This window comes from Sceloporus undulatus, chromosome 1 (assembly GCF_019175285.1).
Source record: "Sceloporus undulatus isolate JIND9_A2432 ecotype Alabama chromosome 1, SceUnd_v1.1, whole genome shotgun sequence".
NCBI classification, from domain to species: domain Eukaryota; kingdom Metazoa; phylum Chordata; class Lepidosauria; order Squamata; family Phrynosomatidae; genus Sceloporus; species Sceloporus undulatus.
Genome location: NC_056522.1, coordinates 176,197,418 through 176,220,344, shown reverse-complemented (window position 1 = coordinate 176,220,344; position 22,927 = coordinate 176,197,418). Strand labels below are relative to the sequence as shown.

The 22,927-nt window shown below is 37.4% G+C and overlaps 1 protein-coding gene across 4 annotated transcripts in view; it reads left to right on the top strand.

The window, feature by feature from the left end:
- The window catches only part of LOC121924095 (WD repeat containing planar cell polarity effector), a 195,982-nt gene that overhangs the window by 165,011 nt on the left and 8,044 nt on the right, over positions 1-22,927 (top strand). For all 4 annotated transcript variants that reach the window (XM_042455221.1, XM_042455203.1, XM_042455212.1 and 1 more), the window contains one exon: positions 15,652-15,808. In XM_042455221.1, the coding sequence (XP_042311155.1) occupies positions 15,652-15,808 (157 nt within the window). The remainder of the gene's footprint in view (positions 1-15,651; positions 15,809-22,927) is intronic.

Here is a 22,927-nt window from a genome sequence, read left to right as displayed (position 1 = left end):
GATGTTATAGAATGAAGTGATTTGATTCCAAATGTGCGGTGCCTTCTGGCCCTAAGTAGTTAGCTGTGTGCTAACAGTGCCAAGTTGGTTCTATCCCTTACTTCTGTTGGGTACGGGCTCAGAAATAACATTTGTCCTCTGGAGGCATTGCTGAAAAAAACCCAGCAAAATCACATTTAATGTTGAAGGCATTCAGAATCATTTTATGAGCAATTTTATTACTTTTTAAAAAAACCCATCCTGGTTAGAGTGTAAGTGTTCTCTTAGAAACTTGCTCAAGTGTTTTCTCGGTATTACTGGAAGCAGATAATTGACCTGATACTGCATGTTTAAGGATACATGTTCAGGCTAGATTGCTTTATTAGTGCTTCTTAATCATATCCAATGCGACCTCAGAGACAATTTCTCCAATACTCAAAAACTGTTGAGAGCAAATTTCTTAATGCAGTACTGTAATTCCATTTTTGGACTTGGGAAAGGTTGTTCAAATGTTTAGATATTGTTGAAATGGTTGAATTAATGGGTGTAATTAACAGGAAATATGGTACTCAACATGCAGGAAAGTGGGTTAATAATAATAATAATAATAATAATAATAATAATAATAATAATAATTTATTTCTATTCTGCTTTTCTCCATGGAATCAAAGCGGATTACAACAAAAAATTAGGTACAAAAAATAATGGATTGATTTATTGTATGCTGACAGAATTAGCAGTTTTGCATGGGTTATAAACTCTCTAGTTTCCAACCCAGTACTGTACTCACTCTCTTTTTTTCCCTCTGCTATTTTTCTCTTTCTCCCACCCTAGTGTCATATTTTCTTCCTTTGTCTCTTATCAAGCAGCAGCATACTTTGTCTGTCCCTTGTTCTCTTTTAGAACTGTTTGAAGACTTCAGAGGCCCTGCAGAGAGAAGTACTAAAGGCCCTACTGAGAACTGAGGGCCCATATAGACAAGCCAAAATAAAGCTGCTTCAGGTCACTTTGGAGGTATGCTGTTTAAATGATGCATGCGTCCTATGAGACCAGAAGCCGTGCCAAAGCCTCATTCCAGTCCTAAGGACTGGAGTGCAGCTTTGGCACAGCTTCTGGCCTCTTAAGATGTGTGTGTCATTTAAACAGCATACCTCCTGAATCTCCCAAATTTGCCTCCAAGTCTGCTTAGGAGAGGTTAGGTATGGCACCTAATGGTTTGAGATGGTACTGCAAACTAAGAGATTTTTATTAATTACAATCAGTTGATCTGATTTAAAAATACACTTGCTTAAAAATTGAAGATGATAGCACTTCCCCAGAATCCTCTCCGTGTCCATGACAGGTTTCGGGTTCACATTCTCTTTTTTGTCAATGTAATCTGGAATTCAGATTCAAATTGTAGCCATATTGGTAGTTGATACACATTTATTTTTTCAATCTTGTTTTTTTTTTAATTATTTCATTCTGTTTTTAGTGACCCTTAAAAAAAATAAAAATAAAACAGTATCAGTAGTATTTGGTCCCTTCACATTTTTGCTTCCCTCTCCATTACACCCGAAGAGCTTTTACCATTGCTCTCGTAATTGTTTTTATGGTGTGTAGAGACAAGGCATGGTGTTCGTATTCTGACATTGTTTAGTATAATTAGCCTATGTGGTCTAGTTAGCAAAATACTGTATGCTACATATTTTAGTATATATTTTAGTATATATTTTGGCAAGAGGGCCAGGCAAGGCTGCATTCTATCATCCTGCTTGTTCAACTTGTACACAGAAAATATCATATGAAGGGCAGGATTAGACTCAAGAAGAAGGAGGAGTGGTGATAGGAGGAAGGAATATGACACCATACTACTAGCAGAAAATATCATAGACTTAGAATAATTACTAAGGAAGATCAAAGGTGCAAAGGCAGGTTTACTACTGACTATAAAGAAAATAAAAATACTGACCGCAGAGGATCTACAGTATATAATTCAACCCATATAACAAGGAAATCAAATAGTTAAAGATTTTTCATACTTTGGATCAAAGTTTGATCACAGTGGAGACTGGAGTCAAAAAAATAAGAAGAAAAGTAGGAATGGGAAGGGCAGAGATGAAAGAACTAGGCAAGATCTTAAAGAGCAAAGACACACTATTGAGCCCTAAAGTTAGAATCACCGAAGCCATTGTGTTCCCCATCACCATGTACAGCTAGGTCCTTGAACAGATCAAGCTTGAACTCCTAATGAAGGGCAAAATGATCAAACTGAGGCTGTTGTACCTTGGCCACATCATGGGAAGGCATGACTTATTAGAAAAACAGTAATGCTGGGAAAGGTAGAGGGTAGTACAAAGAGAGGAAAACCAAATACCAGGTGGCTAGACTCAGTCATGGAAGTCATGGCCCTGAATCTACAGGACATAAGCAGAGCCATGGAAGACAGAGGGGCTTGGAGGTGTCTCATCCACAGGTTTGCTATGAGTCAAGGTTGTCTCAAGAGCAGTTAACAACAACAAACATATTTTATCTTATGCTGTGCAATCAAATTGTATTGTTGACAATATGTACTGACAGAAATAACAATGCTTTGAGCTTCTTTACTGTGGAGATATAGCATCCTCATCTTGTTTTCCTCAGGTGTGGTGGTGGAAGGAAAGTTGCCTTTAATTTTTAAACAGATAACACCTTATTTGGATATCCTTTGCCTACTCAAGTTTGATTGCTTGAAATGGTACTGGATCAGAAAGCCAATTTATTGTCTTCTAAGCTTAAATGTTATGTTTTAGTCCCATGACCATGGATTACCAAATCAAATGCCTGCACACTGTTTCACTTTCTAGCTGCAGTACATTCAATATAGTTGCTTTAGCAATATTGTATGTCACTAACTACTCTTTCAGCAAAAGCCTTGAGGGGCACAGGTGGGCAAGATGCTTTCACTGGTGTCACCTGTGGGGTCCTAGATATCTTTTAGCCTGACCATGTCCTAATAACAATATCTGGTGAGGACTGAGTTGCTGACAACTAGAGAATGTGAACACCTGTAGGTGTTAGATGTTTAAACCCAAATCAGTTTTGAAGTAGCAAGAAAGGGTGAGCATCTGGGTCAGATTTCACTTACTTGTCAGCTAAATGTGTGCACTGGGCCATTAAAAATTTGGCCAGGCACATCTTGTCAGTTCAGCCTTTCATTCTGCTCTTAGAAAACAGCTCTAACTTTAAACATAGTCCTCTACGTTAAAAGCCTTGCTATTGAGATGAAATTGTGATGGTCATATATTTTAGAGGTTAAAATAAGTCAAGAAAATGTTTCAGCTATCAGTTATGTCTACTGCCTGATGAGACTTCAATTCAAAAAACTGCAAAACACAAAAGTCTCAAACTTTAATACAAGAATCTCAAAACAAGGGACAGGCTTGCCTGCATTTTTATGGAATGCAAAGTAAAAGTGAGCAGCATGTCAGTCTGAAATGTAATTGTTTCACCTGGCTTAAATTTGACATATCTAGCTCTTATTAGCTATTAACATTTTTCATCAAGAAACTATATGCACTTAGCACCCTTATTGTGAACATTCCCTTAAGATGTTTTGTTTACTTGTTTAAAATTAACACAATAGAAGAAAAAGCCTTTCCAAGTAAGTGTCACAGTCTTCCAACACAAAACATCTCAAAGTGTTTTGCCAGTATTGTTTATTTAGCCTTGAGCCAAAATCCAAATTAAGCTCTGGGTTTACCATGTTCTTAGGAGTCTTTCAGCATACATAAAATAAGAATACTATGGTACGGTTTTTTATTATGATGAATGTGGTAAGTTGAAGAATTAGGGATAGTAATGGCTATAGGTAAGCTTTTTAACAATTTATGCAAGTACTATAAATGGGGTAGCTGAAAATCTCCCCATATATTAATGTTTACCCCACTTTCAGAAAAAAAAATTAGTTAAAACATAAAAATAAAAACAATAAAAGAACACATACACCCCAATAAAAATAATTAAAAACAATGGAATTAATAAAAATACAAGAATTATATACAAAAATTATTTAAAGCTATTCAAGCTTTAATGGTGTTCTGTAGGTAATGTGTGCCTTCAAACCATTTCCATTTTATGGCAGTCTTAAGACAAATTTATTATGGCATTTTCTTGGAAAGATATTGTTCAGAGGGGGTTTCCCTCTAAGGATGAGAGAGTGACTTACCCTAGGTCACACAGTAGTTTTCCATGGCCAAGCAGGGATTTGAATCCTGGTTCCCCAAAGTGCTAGCCCAGCATTCAAACCAGTACCCATGCTGGCATTCAATACTATTGCCTTTCCCATCACAATACTAGGCCCACTCTCTTTAGTAATTGAGCCACAGATTTTGTATTGGCCAAGGACAATCCCACATAAAACAATAGTTGAAGTAATCAAATCAGAATGTTATTCAAGTTGGTTTACTGGAACAAGGTTGTCTCTTTTTAAGTGTGGTTCATTTGATGCATGTTACTGAATTAGTAAAAGGAGTTTCATGCCATGGAACCAATTTGAGCTTTCAGATTATAACATACCTATATTAAGGTGAATCCAACTTGAATAGTTTGTGCTACAATCTTTTAACAATCATAATATGTTTTTAAAAAATAGATGATAGGTTCTGATTCTGCAATGTAAAGTACATGAATAACTCCCAAAAGAACAAATGGCACTTGAACATGCTTAACAGTGGCTGGATTATGGTTTATGGTCATCACATTGGCCAGAGAAAAAGCTAGCGAAGCTGTGCAGTGTTAAAATAGAGATTATTCTCATTAGTTGTCACTGCACAAAAATAACCCATAAATAAGATGAAACTGTTATAATTATTGTTTTATTTCTGTCCTTCCTGTCTCCCAGAACTGGGAGTCAAGCCAGCCTGCAATTAAAAAAAACAACAGTACAGCTAAATTGAACTTCTGCAATGCACACAGACAGAAGCAACTCTAGTGCTAACTAATTTTGTCAGCAAATTTGGAAAACAAAATTATGGCCAACAGGCGATCAATATGTATCCCCATCCACAAAAAAAGGATGCACAAAAGTCTGCAGCAACTATAAGACCATAACATTAATTTTGCACACAAGCCAAATTGTGCTCAAAATTCTGCAGCATATATGGAAACAGAAATCCAAGAGGCACAAGCAGAATTCAGGAAAGGAAGAGGCACTAGGGACCACACTGCAAACATACAATGGGTAATGGGCCACACCAAGGAATTCCAGAAGAAAATCAGCATGTGCTTTATAGACTGCAACAAAGGCCTTGACTAGACAGATCACAAAAAGCTATGGGATGTTCTTAAAGAAATGAGAGTGCCACTACATTTGATAGTCCTGGTGAGAAATCTGCACTTAGGACAAGAGGCTTCTGTTAGGACAGAATATGGAGAAAAAGAATGGTTCCCAATTGGTCAGGCAAGGCTGCATTCTTTCACCGTATATTTTTAACTTCTATGCAGAAAATATCATACAGAGAGCAGGTTTAGACTCAGAAGAAGGTGGAGTGAAGATAGGAGGAAGGAACATCAATAATGTAAGATATGGAAATGGCACCATACTATTAGCAGAAAACATCATAGACTTGGAATAATTACTAAAGAAACTTAGGAGCTTGTCGCATTAACAAATAAGCCACTTACCTCTTCCGGTTTAAATTCAGGATCCGTGATGCCCCTAGATATTGTCAAACCTAAATTGCCACCGATCTAACACCGATGCCACTGCCTAGATGCATCCCAGGTTGAAGCCTCACTCAGCCAGCAGTTTTTTGAAGTCGGGGAGCTTCTGACTTCAAAAAATGCCAGCTGAGCAAGACTTTGACCCAGGATGCATCCGGGCAGTGGCATCCCGGCTAGATCAGCAGCAATTTAGGTATGATAACATCTGGAGGCATCCCAGATCCTGAATTCAAGCCAGAAGAGGTAAACCGGTTTATTTGTTAATTTGATAAGCTCCTTAAAGAAGAAAATGCAAAGGCAAGCTCGCTGCTCAACAAAAAGAAAACAAAAATAATGACGACAGAGGATCAACATAAATTAAATGAGGAAATCAAAAAATCAAAAAGATTTAAAGATTTAAAAATATTTATCAGAACAGAAGCTGCAGTCACGAAATTAGAAGAAGATTAGGAATGGTAAGGGCAGCCATGAAAGAACTAGATAAGATCTTAAAGTGTAAAGATATACAGTTTAACACTAAAGTTAGAATAATCCAAACCATTGTTTTCCCCATCACCATGTACAAATGTGAGAGTTGGACAGTGAAGAAAGCAGACAGGAAGACAATCAGCATATTTAAGACATAGTACTGGACAGAATGAGGATACTGTAGATGGCCAAAGAGACAAACAAATGGGTCCTAGAACAGATCAAGTCTGAACTCTCTCTGGAAGCCAAGATGACGAAATTGAGACTGTCATACTTAGACCATATCATGAGAAGGCATGACTTATTAGAAAAGGCAATAATGCTAGGAAAGGTAGTGGGAAGTAGAAAGAGGAAGACCACATGCCAGATAGATAGACTCAATCAGGAAGGCCACAGATGTGAATCTGCAGGACCTCAGTAGAGGTTTGGAAATGTCTCGTACACAGGGTTGCCATTAATTGGAGTAGACATGAAAGCAGTTAACAGCAGCATAACAGCTAAAAACCCAGAAAAAGTGAAGATTAAAATGGCATTAAACTATTGACACTATTAAAATAATTGAAATCTTAAAAAGATAAAATACAATTAAAAGTGAAAAACAATAAAACAGTTCAGATTTAAAACAGTACAGCACTCAGAGCCCAAACCTTAAAACATTCTCTTTTAAGAGCACTGCCAGTGGAAGGGCAGCAGGTAGAGACAATCTGGCCTTCATGGGAAGGGAGTACCAGAGTTTAGGGGCAGCCACTGAGTAGGCCCCCTCTTGCATCCCTACCGACTGTGCTTGTGATGGTGGTGGGATGGAGAGAAGGGCCTCTCCTGATGATCTCGGGACCTAGGCTGGCTCATACAGGGAGATAAGTCTGCCAAATAGCCTAGACCTGAGCCATATAGGGCTTTATAGCTCAGCGTTAGGTTTCTTGATATTAGGGCCAAAACAGGCCAAAATAAAGCTGCTTCAGGTCACTTTGGAGGTATGCTCTTTAAATGATGCATGTGTCCTAAGAGGCCGAGAAGCTATGCCAAAGCCATGGCCCAGTCCTAAGGACTGGAGCACAGCTTTGGTGCAACTTCTGGCCTCTTAAGACTTGTGTGTCATTTAAACAGCATACCTCCAAAGTGACCTGAAGTAGCTTTATTTTGGCCTGTCTGTTTGGGTCCTCAGTCACAACCCATGATCCCAACATCACGTTCTTGCTTCTTTATATGTATATGTACAGTCACCTGTTGTTTCTGATCATCACAACAATTTTCATCTTATTTTTATTAAAGTGTTTCTGTATTTTATATGAGACTACGTTATATTTTAAATGGCTCTGTGGTTGCTTTAAAACACAGCACTTAAAACCTCAGCACAGAGCAGATAAACAGCCAGCAGCAGTATTTTAATGCCTGAGCAAATAAAAAAAGTTTAAACCTGGTGCTAAAAAGTTAATTGGGTTGGCGCCAAGCATGCCTCCTCAGGGAGAGCATTCCACAACAAGGGCACCACACCTGAAAAGGCCACCCTCCCTCCTTCTCTGACTTTCATATTGACCTAACTCTCACCTGCAATAAAGAAAGCATTTGGAAGAGGATTTCAGCTAACAAAAATGCCAGATTCATGAAAAGTGCCATATGCACAGACACACAGAGCTTTTGGAACTGTTGTGCTTAGTTTTTAAAGTCTGCAGTGATTTAGACCTTAGGGGTGGGCAACTGTGGGAATTTGGGGTCTGCATTAGTCCTCTAGGAGACCTTGGAGGTCTGAACACACATACCCCACTGGGGGGGGGGGGGAACAGCTCCCCAGTGCCCTCTGGGCTGTGGAGAGCATTTTGCACTTGCTTTCAGACTCCTCTGGCCCATTTTAGGCCGAAGAGCAGGGTTTTTTCCAAAACAGGAAGCTACTTCAGTGTGTCAGATTACTGTACAAGGAAACTAAATATTAGGAGGAACCTTCTAATAGTAAACGCTGTTTGACAGTGGAATAGAGCAGTGCCTCTCAGTGGTGGTCCAGAAAGCATGCCAATCCACAAATCATCTGCTTCTGGTCTCTGGAAAGTTTCCAGGAAAGAAGCAATTATAGCCAATGGGCAGAAAAATGGTACCAGTGCCCCGTTCCCTATAACAGATAATTTAAGCACTGGACTAAACTACCTTGAAAGGTAGTAGATTCCTATTGGAGTTTCAAAAAGAGATTAAATGTTGATTTTTCCAGGATTCTTTAATTTAGGATTTCTGCTCTAGCAGAGAGTTGAACTAGCTGGACCTTGTGGTCCTTTTGAACTGTAGGATTCTGTGGTTTTTGATTTCCAGCAATAGCCTTTTTAACCCAGAGGGAGGAGAGGAGCACAACTTGTTTGAATCGTAACTCAGACTAGTCACACCACTTTTTCCTCCCTAGACAATTAGGTTAATGTTTGTGGGAGAGTTCTTCCAACTAATCTATCTTCCAGATATAGTCAACTCAATGTTGCAGCCTATTCCTGGAGCAATCAATATCTTATCTTAAAATCTGTTAAGTGACATGTTGTCATCCACCAGCACCAACATTACAATTTAGTCTTATAAGATAATTGTAAGGTATACTTACTTCAATTTACACTTAAAATGATTTTGCAACCTTTTGTGAGATATATTAATTGGCTCTAATAAAGGTATTGCCCAGTTGTGGATAAAGTTGTAGTTTCCTTTCTAGACATTAAGGCCAGTTTAAGATGGTTGTAGCCTAGAAGAGTTCCAGAAAATTCTTTGCATGCATGTAAGCAATTTAGGGGTGGTGGCACAGAAATGTCATAAATAAATTATAAAATAAAAATATAATGTACAATAGAGAGAAGCATGCCACTTTTAACATGAGTACAATCCATTCCACTCCAGGCCATGCCATCCCATTCCACCTTGACGTTACAAGTTGAAGGGGGACCAAGAAGAGGCCTGCAAGGGATATTAAATGCTCCAGGGTCAGAGGATGGACCCCAAGTATATTTGGCCATGGTGCATTCGCTCCTAAGGCACCAGGGATAATCCAGCCTTGTTAGACATCCACCTTGTTAGACATATATCTGCTTGCATATGTTAGTGTTGATAGACAGGCAAGAACTGAAAGCTACTTCAAGAACTCCTTTGTTGCCCCTCAAAGGTTTTCATTCAACATTAAGAAAATATGCTGTCCCTCCCCCATACCTAATTCAACCAGTTTATGGAGTTATTTTCCTTCAGAAATCATTCTGTGATTTTCAGTGTAAAATCCTGTGTACCCCTACATAACACAATCAGTTTAGAATAAACATGCAGTGACACTCCTTTATGCGATTGTGTCATGAGTTTTATAGATGTTGAATGAAGACAAGGAAAGTGGGGACTCTAAAATATTAACTGGAAATTAATTATACTGAAAGTTTCTCTGTTTCCCAGTAGCATGTGCCATGAACATAAAGGGGGGAAAGGATCATTCTGCTTAGTACTGACTTGTATCCATCAATATTTTGAGCTTTATGAAAAGGTCTGCAAAATTCTTTTTAACCAAGGTTTTATCTCTGGGCATCCCTTATTGTAATATTACACATTTTGCCCCTGAGGTTACTTCCAAGTAAGTAGAAATAGGATCCAAATCCTGACAGCCTTCATTCACCCTTTACTCAGTGTGTCTCATGGGATTCCTAATGCTCACCTTGGCAAGCTTATCTAGGTCAAGAACATTTTGTTATATCCCAGCAAAAGGAAATAGATTTGCCTCAGTATTCTGATTCCCTGTCATAGTTAGCACTACATGTATATAGTGTTTTCATTGAAAAAGAACCTAAACAAGTTTCTAACTTTAGGCTATAACTCTAATCCTCTATTTTACATTGCTTACAGTCTTGTCTTTCTCTACTTATCTTGTGTCTGTGGGGATTTTTTTTTAATTTGTCTTTGAACAGGCAATGATTTGAATCTGACCTAGTAGTTCATTAGGATACATCTGAAACCCCTAAATAAAATAAACCCCACCACATAACTTTATCTTTAGAAGAGTTACATTTGTTGAGTGTATTGAATTTTTTCAAAAATCAGCATGATTTCTGATTAAAGCCTTACAGCATTTTAAAGGCTTCTTCTGTCCCTGTTACCTAAGGTCATACATTATGATTGCTCTGTAAACGTCGGATTGTGCAGAATTGGAAGCACATACCATGCAGACTGCAAACATATATAAAGATACTAAAATGGCTTATCTTCCACTTATCAAGTTTATTTTTCATGCCAAAGAAGCTATTTTAATAGAAGAGCAGCTGCTACTTTGTGAAGATTATAATAGTTCCTGTTAAGTAGAGCTGTCAGTGCTACAAACAACATTAAGAGGCCATTTTCATGCTTCCATGCCATCACATGCTTTTAAAAAGTATTTCATTGTAGAAAATGCTGTGGAGGTTTTCTTGATCTGTGGGCAGCGTGCCAACACAAAGTAGGTGTATTTTCTTCTCTACATACAAAAGCACATAGGGAAGGTCTACTCAGAATGCCCCTCAGGCCAAGTTACAGGAACATTTGTGACGAGTGTCTTGTAGAAATAGGTGGCTGGTTCTTCCAGCCGGGCTAGTAATGATCATCAAATTAAAGAGGGCCGGTTGTACATATCAGTCCTAAATGTATACTGCTTCACTCTGACTACTTGCCTCATGAAATTACATCACAATTTCTTTGTCTAGGCAAGTATTACATTAACTATCTGAAGTTGTGCATTTTTTTTAAAATCATCCAGTAAGAAAAAGATAAAATTATGTCTAATTTGGAGAAAATCTAGATAGCTTTCCCAGATTTAAGCCATTTCTAAATTGGCCAGAAGCAAGAACTAGCCTATTTTGTGGTATGTGTGCTATATTCACACATATGATACTGTTCCACAAGTGTAACTATACGATTTTTGGTTTTACTTTTGGGTTACAGCTCAGAGGTCTTTGATTACATAGTGGTAATACATTTTCTCTTTTTGGGGTTTGCTTGGTTTTATTTTATTTTATCAGTACAGTTTGATGTAGTACGCTTCAGCTGAAGAGTGGTCAAATGAATTAAATAAGTAAATAAATAAATAAAAGAACACAAGTTTTATTAAATATATCCATAGAACACAGGAGTAATGCTGGTATGCCTGCAGTAAAAAAACCAACAACAACAAAACCCAAGTGAAACGTGGACAGCATCTATGCCAGCCACATATGTGCATCTGGGAATCCTCAGTCCCACAGGACACAAGATTAATTAATAGTTACATCCCCATCCAAGGAGAACTGGCTGGGATATGGGCACTGAACATTATCAGAAATCTAGTATTTAGGGAAGAAATGCTTAGCAAGATATGAGGTATCCAGTACCCCTAAAGTCTTTCTGACAACTTTTATCATTCTCATATATATATATATATTCTTCACTTTTTTGAGTAATAGCCACTCTTCCCCCATGATCAGAACAAGTGTGATTTAGGCCTTTTATCACATTGGGCTGCTCTCTCAATAAATAGAGCTGTTATTATTATATTATTTTTATGTTTATTTGTATCCCGCTTCCCCCCCAAAAAATTGGTAAAACACTGTTTTAAAAGGTGCTATGCAATTGGGACTGCTCTCTTCCCTGTTGCACATTTGGAATCCTTGCACTGCAGTCTTCATTTGTGCTAAAAATCGCTGCATACAGCATTTGGCACAATCTACCAAGTGCTTCCCCTTTGCACACACATACATACACCACACACACATACCCCCCCCATATAAATTATAAATTAAAGGGTTTTTTTCCATTTCCATGTGTGTGTGTCTGCCCCCTTAGAATGGAAATACAGTATCAACTGTCTGTAAACAATAGCAGATGAAAGTCAGCAGTTACTGATCTCGTCTGAAATACCCAGAAAGAAAGGAAAATGTCTGAAACAGCCAGAGACAAGAAAATAAAATAAATTATTTTATTAAATTGTAACACTGTTTTTGCTTTTCCTCACAGTATGTGTATGTGTGTGTCTATGAGAGAGAGAGGGGGAGAGAGAGATGCGGCCACCACAGCATCTAGCACGTGTGAACCAAGTTTCAGCTTCTAACAAGTGGAAAGAGTGGTCATTTGGCAAACCATTTAGAAGTTTCTCGCTGATACAAAGGAAATTAAACTGAAATGTCCACCTCTGCTTCTCCTCCTCCCCACCCAGAGCACGCCTACTATTATTGAAGTGGATTTTAACTTTCACACTGTAACCAAAACAGGATAGTTAGTGGACTTGGGACAGTAAGTTAAAAAAAACTCTTTCAAGATAGTCTCGAATGGGACAATAGCAGGATGACAGTGATGCCATGCGGTGAGGCATACGCACTAGCAGCACCGACCCATTGCTATGATGCTATAGTGTCATAGTGCGATAAGGTATGCTGCATCTCTGAGACTTTTCTAAAATCCAGCTGAAAATGGATGTTATGGCATTTACCTATGTCCGGGCTTTAGGCAGCCTATATTCCTTGGGCAGCCAGTCTGCAACTCACGGCTTTTTCAGGAATGAGATTTCCCCGTTCTTGAAAAAGCTGCGGGAGAAGTCCAGGTTGCAGACGGGCTGCCTGAGTGGATACGGACTGCCTATAGCTCAGACACAGGTAAATGTGATAGCATCTGTTTTTGTCTTTTCGATCCCATGTCTCTCCCACTGGGATTCCTGGTGTGATAATCTCCATTGCTTCATAATATTGAAAGAATGCAGAATTGTGTAAAATGTAAGCCTAGCAACAGCAATAATTACTTCCGTCCCTCTTTCTCTGCAACTCTTTCTCCTTTGCCATTCTTCCCACTAAATAAAAAAAAACCAACCTTGAAACCATGTCTGTGATATATTTTAGTTTCTCAGCATTTTTAAACAGCAAATTCCTCTAAAGTGAAAAATGTTTGCTCCTGAGTGCCTAGCTAGGGTTGCCCTGTTTGTCTGTTGTCATCATAATCTCTTTCTCGCAACTGAAAATAAAAAATGACTTGCCTTTGTGCAACCAGAGGGTTTCCCTGGCTGAGCAGGGATTCGAACCCTGTTCTCCAGAGCTATAGTCCAATGCTCAAACCACTACACCATGCTTTCACTGTCATTCATCAGTAGAAACACTGATTTATTGTCTCCCATCTTGTGAAAATAGTCCTTGGTGGCAAAGTATAATGAGTATTTCCAGGCTTCTTTGCCATCCTAGGATGGTTAGCCTTTTCTGGTATTTATCACAAATGTAATAACAGATAGTATGGTGTAACATCCTCACTTTTAGATTATAACTGCTATTCATGATGTTAACTTGGGTTATATGGAAACTGAATTTCAGAATACAGAGACCCTATAGCACAAAAATATATAAAACAGTATTTAAACAGGGGAATGGAAAGTCTTATGATTTGCAAGAAAACCTTTTTAAATTGACATAGGCTTGTTACAGACAGCCAAAATAAAACTGCTTCGAGTCACAGTGGAGGTATGATGTTTCAATGATGCATGCGTCCTAAGAGTCCAGAGGTTGCACCAAAGCCATGTTCCAGACTGGAGCGTGGCTTTGGTGTGGCTTCTGGACTTTTAAGACGCATGCATCATTGAAACACCATACCTCCATTGTGACTCGAAGCAGCTTTATTTTGGCTGTCTGTAACAGGCCATAGGCAATATGTTTTTTCTCAGTCCCAGCTTTGCAAGCATGGGGTTTATTTTTAAAAGTGTCCCACATAACAGTATGTGTTTATGCATTTTCTTTTTAGATTAGGAGTTGTCAAAAATAATTTCAACTGTAATTTTAACTGTTTGGTTTTGGAAATTTTAAATAGTTGCTATAAAGATGCTACTCCATCGGTTTCCTGACCTATTTATAGTCACTGTCCTAAAAAAGAAAGAGGGAGGAGAAAAGAAAAGAAGACATTACTGCTGTTACTAACTTTAATTGAACTGGCGCAGCACTTCAACTGAACTGTTGGTTTGAGAGTAATATTGTCCAGTTAATCAATGGGATTAAAATGTGTTTCATGTTCATCATAATTCACTAGGATTGTCAAAATGAAAACTGTACATCTAATATCTGTGTTGTTGTTGTTGTTGTTGTTGTTGTGTATCTTCAAGTCAGTCTCTCTTTATTGCTTTTGACCAATGGTCATTGCAAAAATCAAAGTAATATTACAAGACACATAAAATTTCCATAAAAACAGTATACAACAGATTGTACAAAATAGCAAATGTTTAACATTGACAATTGTGGATAACTTGGATAACATGAATATGTTAAGATTCACAGTTGGGCCCTTTTAGATCAAATTATCTTCGAGTCATTTCTGACTTACAGCAATCTTAATGTGAACCTGTTCTCCTGACAAGATTTGTTCCAAGGGGTTAGCCTTTGCCGTCCTCTGACTTGCCCAGCTCACCCACTGGATTTCCATGGCAGTGCAGGGCCCCTGGTCTCCAGAGTCATAGTCCTATGCTCAAACCACTACACCATGTTGGCTTTCAATGTCTGCATAGGAGAGGGAATTTCAGCAGGAGTTCCTTATTGCCTGACAAGCAACATATGCTGAAATTCCATCTTCTCCACAACAATTCAACGTACATGAAGAGTCTTTAGTTTCCAATCTGGCAACCATGGTTATAACTAATGAATAAGGAAAGAAATGATTTTAAAATCCAATTATTTCACTTTGACATTATATAGTAAAATTATTTCTCAACAGAGATTTGTGTCATTCCTATTTGTTTAAACAGAGAAAAAGCCAGTTAGCCAGTTCCAGACAGAATGTGGCCCCTCCAGGTTTCATTGTAATCAATGGGATATAAAAACTAATCCTGTACATGTTTACTCAGATGTAATCTCCAGTATTGACAATAGGATTTACACCCTAGTAACAGAGTTGTGAATTACAAATGAAGTGGCTGTACACACTGGCATGTGAACACTCATCAGTCACTGTGCCAACCCAGAGAGTGAACTGCAGGTGGGATACCATGGGGGCTTTACTCCATAGGGCTGGCCTGTAGCATCCCACTCATGCATTCAGCCCCTTAAGTGCTTAAATACACTTAATTTAAGTGGTTCCCAAAACTTGGATCATGCTTTATATGACTTCTTGCAAAGCTTGCTTTTATGGGGCTATGAATCTTTTAGATCAGGGCTGGGAAACATGCATACATTGGCTGCAACTCCCAGCATTCCTCACCTTTAGCTATTCCAGCTAGAGCTGTTGGGAATTGCAACCCAATGACATCTAGAGGGTCAGATGATCCCCATCTCTTTAGATGCATTACCAATAACAAGTCAACTTCTCCCAGAAATTTTACCCATATAGAAAGAAAAAGACTTCCTAATTATTTTAAATTACAGTATATGATCCTGTTTGATCAATATTTTAAGAGACTGCAAAGGTTACCTGACAATTGAGAAAGAAATTTGCTATAGTAAAAACTATTTTAACAGGCACTAATCTAATGTATAAATTAGAATGGGAGGCAATTGCAACCGCCTATAAATCTTTGTGGCAATAAAAGACTTAATTCTTTTTTTTTCCCCTTTGACTTAGAAATTCCAGGATATATAGACAGAGGAGATGCTTTAAGTGAAGCTTTTGTGGATCTGAGTTTACTGCCACAACAGGAACGGAGAGTTCAAAGCAGTCTCCCAGCCTCCAGTACAAATACTCGATCCTTCCCAAATTCAAGACGTAACAGCTACACTAGGTAAGGCACTGAAAGCATGAAGCAAACAGAATATTTGGAGAAAAAATGTGTGACATTTTAATTATTAGTATCATTTAACATAAGTGTTTTCCATTGTAGTCATATTCAAAGGCATATCCATGTTAATCTATTTCAGTATAAAAAGTTTTGACAGAATCCTAGAGCACCATTGAGACTGACCCAGAAAAATAAATGTCCAGCATAAGGTTCCAGTCCAGTTCATCAGATGTATGGAGTGCAGCTAAATCCCCTGTCCCACCCTTTGTTATATATGTCTCTCTACAGAGGCTTCATTCCAGACATCTGTTGAAGTAAAATGGAGTCCATGGAAGTTTGCTTGTTTTTTCTCTGTCTCAAAGCTGCTGCATATGTGGCAGGGTCCCTTTATATCTTTTTATTTGGCATAAAGTTCCCAAAGTAGACCTTTTAATCTAGCAGTTAGATATACAGTGATTTCAAAATGTATGCTGCAACCCAGGTAGAATTCACTGAAGACAAACTCCTATAGTATTAAGAATATTGTAGGTCATACTTAAGGTTTAACATTAAATATAACAATTCTGCCTTAACTTTTCAAAATGCAATCTAAACCTTAGTTTCGTATTCTGATTTATAAAATGTACCATTTTCCAATTCAACCATCAATGGGTAACTGGGTTTTAAAATTATGGGTGGAGTCCTATACACACATCACATACATGAAAATAAGCTCCAGTAACCTCAGTGAAACATAATTGTGAAGAGACGTATATAACTTTGTAATTCAGACTGGACAAATAAGTGGAGAGACTAAGAAGGCATGACTTGTTCTCATGCTAAAAACATGATTTATTGGACTGAGATTACTATATCTTAACTTGGCCAGTATGACACTCAATTTTAAGCTTTTTTTATTAGCTATCAGGTTGTTTGGCCTCTGTGAAATGTACTTCCAAGTAAATGTGCTTAGAGCTCCTGCCCAGAGGGTGTTGTTTTTCCCCAAATAAAAACTAATTAGATTATAGCATCAATTTATAATCTAAACTTGCATCTTTGAAAATACATTCCCTTGAATGCAGTGGGAATTAGGTACAAGGAATTAACATTTGAGTTCTCTTGAGTCTTAAGAGAAAGAACTGAACAATATTCTATGCAACCTGTTTATTGCAGTAAATATATTTTAGAAAATGTTGTTTCCGATTCCTCTAGCGTAACACACATTGCAGCTCATAGTTAATCGTTAGCTTTTGGATTCTCATCAGACCAACAGTTCTTCAGCTTTAGTTTAACATCTTGTCTCACTGTCTTGCACACTGCAAGAGATCAGCTAAGGTGGGTCATCACAAATCATTAATCCTTCCGACTGTGAACCTCTTTGCAATAACTGGAGCTCCGTAACCTCCTTTCTCCTCCAAGGCTGAGATTACCACTTGGTGAGCTGGAAAACTTGAAAAGAGCCTCCAAGCCTCACTAACTGCTACTTTATAACACTAAAATCCAAATGTCTGCTTCAACCCTAAAAATAAGGCAGTTCTTTTTCTCTCCTCTTAAGCTACCAAATACAAGAAATAAAATCTCCAACCCTTACCAGTAATTCTTATAACTTCAGGAGTCACAAAAAATTCCACCAAACCTTAGGCAAATTGAGAAGGAATTCCCTTTAATAATATCTGATTGCCAAAGAATTACTGCTAAAGGCCATGAAGCTAAGAAAAAGCACATTTGCAGTTAAAATACTTTACAAGTGAACACAATGTACTAATTCAAAGAAGCAATTTGCATGTTTGCAATTTGCATGTTACATTTGCACATTGCCAAATTCATGTCTCTGTCTCGCTCTCTCTCTGAAGTAACAAAACTTAATACATTTTCCTTTACAGTACACTTTAATACATATTCCTTTCCTGTCCTACAGAGATTTCTGAAGAGAAAATATACTGTAAAAATATAATCAAAAGATTATATGTATAATATATATAACAAAGTTTGAGTTATATTCTAAGGATGAACCAACCACTAGTTGGGGCTGTGCTCTTAAATATATGTAGCCAAGTATCTTATAAACCATGATAATCCTTATGACTCCCAAGATCCCTAATCTCCTTATATAAATCTTTATCTTCTCTAAATTTCTATACCTGTAAGGTGTGGATAAAATCCTGCCTATGTTATTGGAATGTTAGGAAACAAAATTAATTTTTGTGAAATTTTTGTAAAAAGGTCCTTTCAAGGGTGTATTATTCCAGGCTGGGTAGACTTCACATGTGGAGGAACTACAAGAAAGAAAGAAAGAAAGAAAGAAAGAAAGAAAGAAAGAAAGAAAGAAAATATTGGTAGACCAGTTCAGGGGGCATCACTAATGATCTGCACACCATGAGCTATACAGTGCGTTCAATCAGTCATTATCCATCAGTAATCTATTACATTCATAGACCAGCTTTGTAGGTTCACCTAGACAGATAAGAACAAATCTTTATCTGAATTAATATACATAGGGATTTTAACACAACACTGTATCTGGCCAGCAGAATGGCACAAAAATCTTATCAAAAGTTACCAATCAGTACTCTCTGTTTTACAAATGACCCTCAGAGTGACAAGCAATTACTGTTGACCAGCCTCAGCATTAAAAAGAATATCGTTTGCAGTTTTACTTGCTGTTGTTCAACTATTGGAAATTGGAAGTCCTTGTTCATACACTGCATGTCACCTGGAATTGTGTTAGTGCATCCTGATCTACTTTCTGCACACCCTTCTGTCATTCTAGTTTATCAATACAAATGAAGATGTTTGTATCTGCCCATATGTATCTACTGAAGTTCTCCTACTAACTTTGAATCACCTGAAATTTCTTAAGCACCCTTTTGTTATAAGTTTTAAAATACTTAAATATTTCACAAACATTGTTTTGTTTCCTTTCTGACTGATACAAAACATAGCATGTGTGAACAGATAAAATCCTCACTTCTTTTACATTCCTATTAAAGAACATTTGCCCTTCATCAAGCAGGTAGCTCAACAGTTTTGTAATGAATCTGCAGTCTTTTGCTATTCCAGATACCACATTTACATTTCATATTCCATCAAAAGTGCATAATTAACATTACTGTAGATTCACAATTTATTTTTCACTATTTAAGTGGTACTTAAATCACAATTTCAGTTTCCTGTCTTCCTTAATTTGTAGTTTGGCTTCTCTTCCTCTTTCTGAGACGGTAGAATATCAAAATTTAAACTCTACTTACTCGATAGTATCCCATTTTACAGATATGTGGTCTCAGTTGGCCTTATTATTATCAATTAGAGTGAAAACCCTTGCTCTTTATAGTCAAAACTGGGCACATTCCATTTTAAGTGTTTGATTTCAATTCATTTTTCAGGCCTGTTTAAATTCCTGATATGCTTTTATTTGCTCTGCCAAATGCATTTCCTTTAGCATCATTAACACAATTTTGGACTGCCATTTAAATCTTACACTATAAAATTTAAATAAATTGCAAACTTTTTACTCGTTTTAATGAAATGAATGCACTCTACTCTTAACAGTGAGCGTCTACACATTTGTAGTATGTTGCATATCTGTAGTGTATATAGAATTAGGCATTCTTTTCTATGCTATATTGATAGAAAGACAGCAAAATGAACAATGTTTCTGTCAAGTTCATTTTTCCCTTGAACTGCTAGTTATTTCTTTTTTCTCACTTTAGACCTTTGAGCCAAGAGGCAATGCCAACACATAAATCATATTAAGGTGTGTCAGAAAGAGAGTTCTCTAAAATAAGCCATGTCAAAACATTCTAATCATCCTGCTTTTAAACACAGATGGTTGAACAAACTGGTTTACCTGCATAGCATTTCGCCATTAAATTGCTGAGTGGATCCATTTTTAATCTATATTTTTAAGTATGTTTATTGATATCACATATAAAGTTGTTAATTAAAAAGAATACTCCTTTCAGGAGATTCAGAACAGGAGTGAATTTCAAAGCCACTACTTCAAAAGGACCACTATTTCAAAAGAGGCCCACATAATACCTATCCTGCATATGAATTGCCCAGAGAAGGGGTGGGGAGTGATGGAGCAGCAGGATGGAGCAAGAATCAGCTATATACATAGTTAGACATATTCCTACATAGTTGCAGTAAGATCCTAAATAGATTCTATACTGATCCTATATAACCATGGAATCACATCCTTTAATTTAAGGCCACGGAATTCATGGGTTTAACTCATTCATGGGCTTCAATCTGGTGTCTTTCATTCTTTGAAACAATCAATTGTTCAAAGATATGGCCATTTTAGTCTGGAAAATCAGTACACAAAGTGATCTTGTAGCACCTTTGAGACTAACTGAAAGAAGTTAGTAGCATGAGCTTTCATAGACTTGAGTCTACTTCCTCAGATGCATGTGCCTCCCCATGCATCTGAGGAAGTAGACTCAAGTCTACAAAAGCTCATATTGCCAACGTCTTTTAATTAGATTCTAAGGTGCTACAAGATCCTTCTGCATACTGTTGAATTGTTATTATCTTCTCCCCTTTCTTTGAACAAATAGGCTTTGTTAGAAACTGAAGCTGTGGCATAATGTAAGGAAGTTTTCAGTATTCTTTTCTCAGGGAAGGTAAACAAGGCATCTGGCAAACGCTCTGCTAAAACATTTTGTAATATACTATGCAACCTGCCTGTGCCAAAACAGTCACCCTGATAGAAATGTCTAACCATTATTTTTACACTAATACATCCTGGCCTTGTCCAGAGTGATCTTCCTTATTCTTCTCACAGCCTTTCACTTCACATTGAACTTGACAATATGAAGGAGTGTGGAGCATAAGTGTGGAGCATAAGTGCATCTAAGAAAGAAAGAAATGTACTACTTTGAGTACTTCTACTGTACGGAGCTTTTAGGTAGATTTATATGTATTAGATAAAAGTGGCTAAGTTGCTTTTATCCCCTTCTGGGCTTTTCATGTTTGTTGACTTTAATAAAAACTAGACACAACATCTTCTAAGCCTTTTGGATATATACGAAATCCTCCGAAGCACTGGCCAATTTTAAAGAAATGTCCAAAGAGGATGGACAGCTTTAAGCTCTTTTAAAAACATAAAAATAGAAGGGTTACAGCAATTTGGCAGCCAAAAAAGCAATTTACAGGTCACCATGGAATCCTCAGCTATGTCTAGGAAAGCTGATCAAGAGACTATGGAAAAGATAATGGAACTGGACAGCAAAAGAATCAGTTTTGAAAGTCACTTAATCTGATGTCCAATGAAGTCCCTTAGTTTCTTTTCCTGAGCCATTAAAGCTTAGTGGGAAGTGGTACTGTAGTTGCATTATAGTAGCTTTACATGGCTCAGGAAAAGCTGAAGAACTGCAGTGTTGTTATATCTTCACAGCTGCCTGCATTAACTACTCTCGTTCATTTCTGTTTATTTGTTTTAGCCATGACAGTGGGGTAACAACCCATTTTAGAACCAGTCAGACAGTAGAACACTCTTCACTATATTGACAAAGATTTCAAAAACGACATTTACTTGCCCAAAAATTATATTGTTGTCAGTAAGAAAGGAGGGAGTTTCAACTGAAACGCCATCATTGTCATTATCAAAGGCTAATGAAACTTAACACACCAGCTAGCAAGCTAGTGTGCAATTATGTAAGCAAATTTGCAAGCGTACAATTTATTTGCCTCAAGTGAAAAGGAGGCCTTTGATAATTAAGTTACAGACTTAGCAAAAGGCAGGTAGTGTTATAGTTCTGCAAATTAGTAGATATTTCCCTCCTAGGAAGGAGATCTTTTCCTACTGTCATTCTTACCATTAAAAAAGTTGGATACCCAAATTGTCCTGAATTCATTTTCTTACTCTGATCGTGTCTCTATTTATTTGTTTAACCAGTGGCCATCGTAGTGTATGTGAGAACATGAAAAATACAGATTAAAACTAGTTTTGTATTGAAGGAGGGCAGTAATCTCTGGGTATTTTAACCAATAGCTTGTATAATAAAAATGTGATTGCATTTCTTTAAGAAGGCATTTGTCTACAAACACTGCTAAATGTTATTACTGCCAACACTTCAAAATATGAAGAATTAGTACATATTGTATAGTATGTAAATATGTACTCTCTATAATCATATTATATTTTAGGGAGAGTTCACATTCCACCTGTACATTAGGAAGAACTTCCTGACAGTAAGAGCTGTTGGACAGTTGGATACACTCCCTTGGAGTGTGGTGGAGTCTCCTTCTTTGGAGGTTTTTAAACAGAGGCTGGATGACCATCTGTTGGGGATGCTTTGTTTGTGAGTTCCTGCATGGCAGAATGGGGTTGGACTGGATGGCCCTTGTGGTCTCTTCCAACTCTATGATTCTATGAAGTTTCTATGTACTGAGGAAATAGAAAAGCAAGGACGCTAAGAGCACAATTTTTATCGCTTTAGTTTCAAAGCAATGCACAGTCTCTGACCTGGAACCAACTAACTTGGTCGGTATGGGGAGAAATACTTTCTCAGCTGTTGCCCCACATCTGTATGGTGTTTTAAATGTTGTAAGCCACCCTGAGTCCCAGCTTTGGGAGAAGGGCAGGATATAAATAAATATAAACATCATCATCATCATCATCATCATCTGTGGAATAAGTACCATTTGGATTTCTCTACTCTCTGTTGTTACAAGCTTTCAGAGAGTCTCCCAATTTATATTTTTGGTCTCTTTATCTTAATTTGGATTTACTGGGCTGCTGAAATGATCTTAATTCAGTTAACAGTTTTTGATATGTGTATTCAGCTGGATGTTATGTTCTTGATGCTTTCATTGGTTATTGGAAGCTATCATAGCATCATCAGAGGGTTTTACTCTTGGAGGTAGTTTATGAATATTTTTAATTAATAAATATTAAACAAATAAAATTTATTTTGAAATAATAAAGTGTGAAGATCATATAGTGCTGTTATAATAGATATTTTTGCTTTGGGGCGCTCAAATAGTAAGTGAAACTTATAGTCCATGCTTTGGGGGAAATAATTCAGCTTTAAAAATGATGTACTTTGTTTTGAATCTAAACATCAGTAAATCATTGCCTTGCAAAATTTGGTGACAGGAGCCACAAACAGGTAAAAGTATGGGCTAGACCTCTACAAA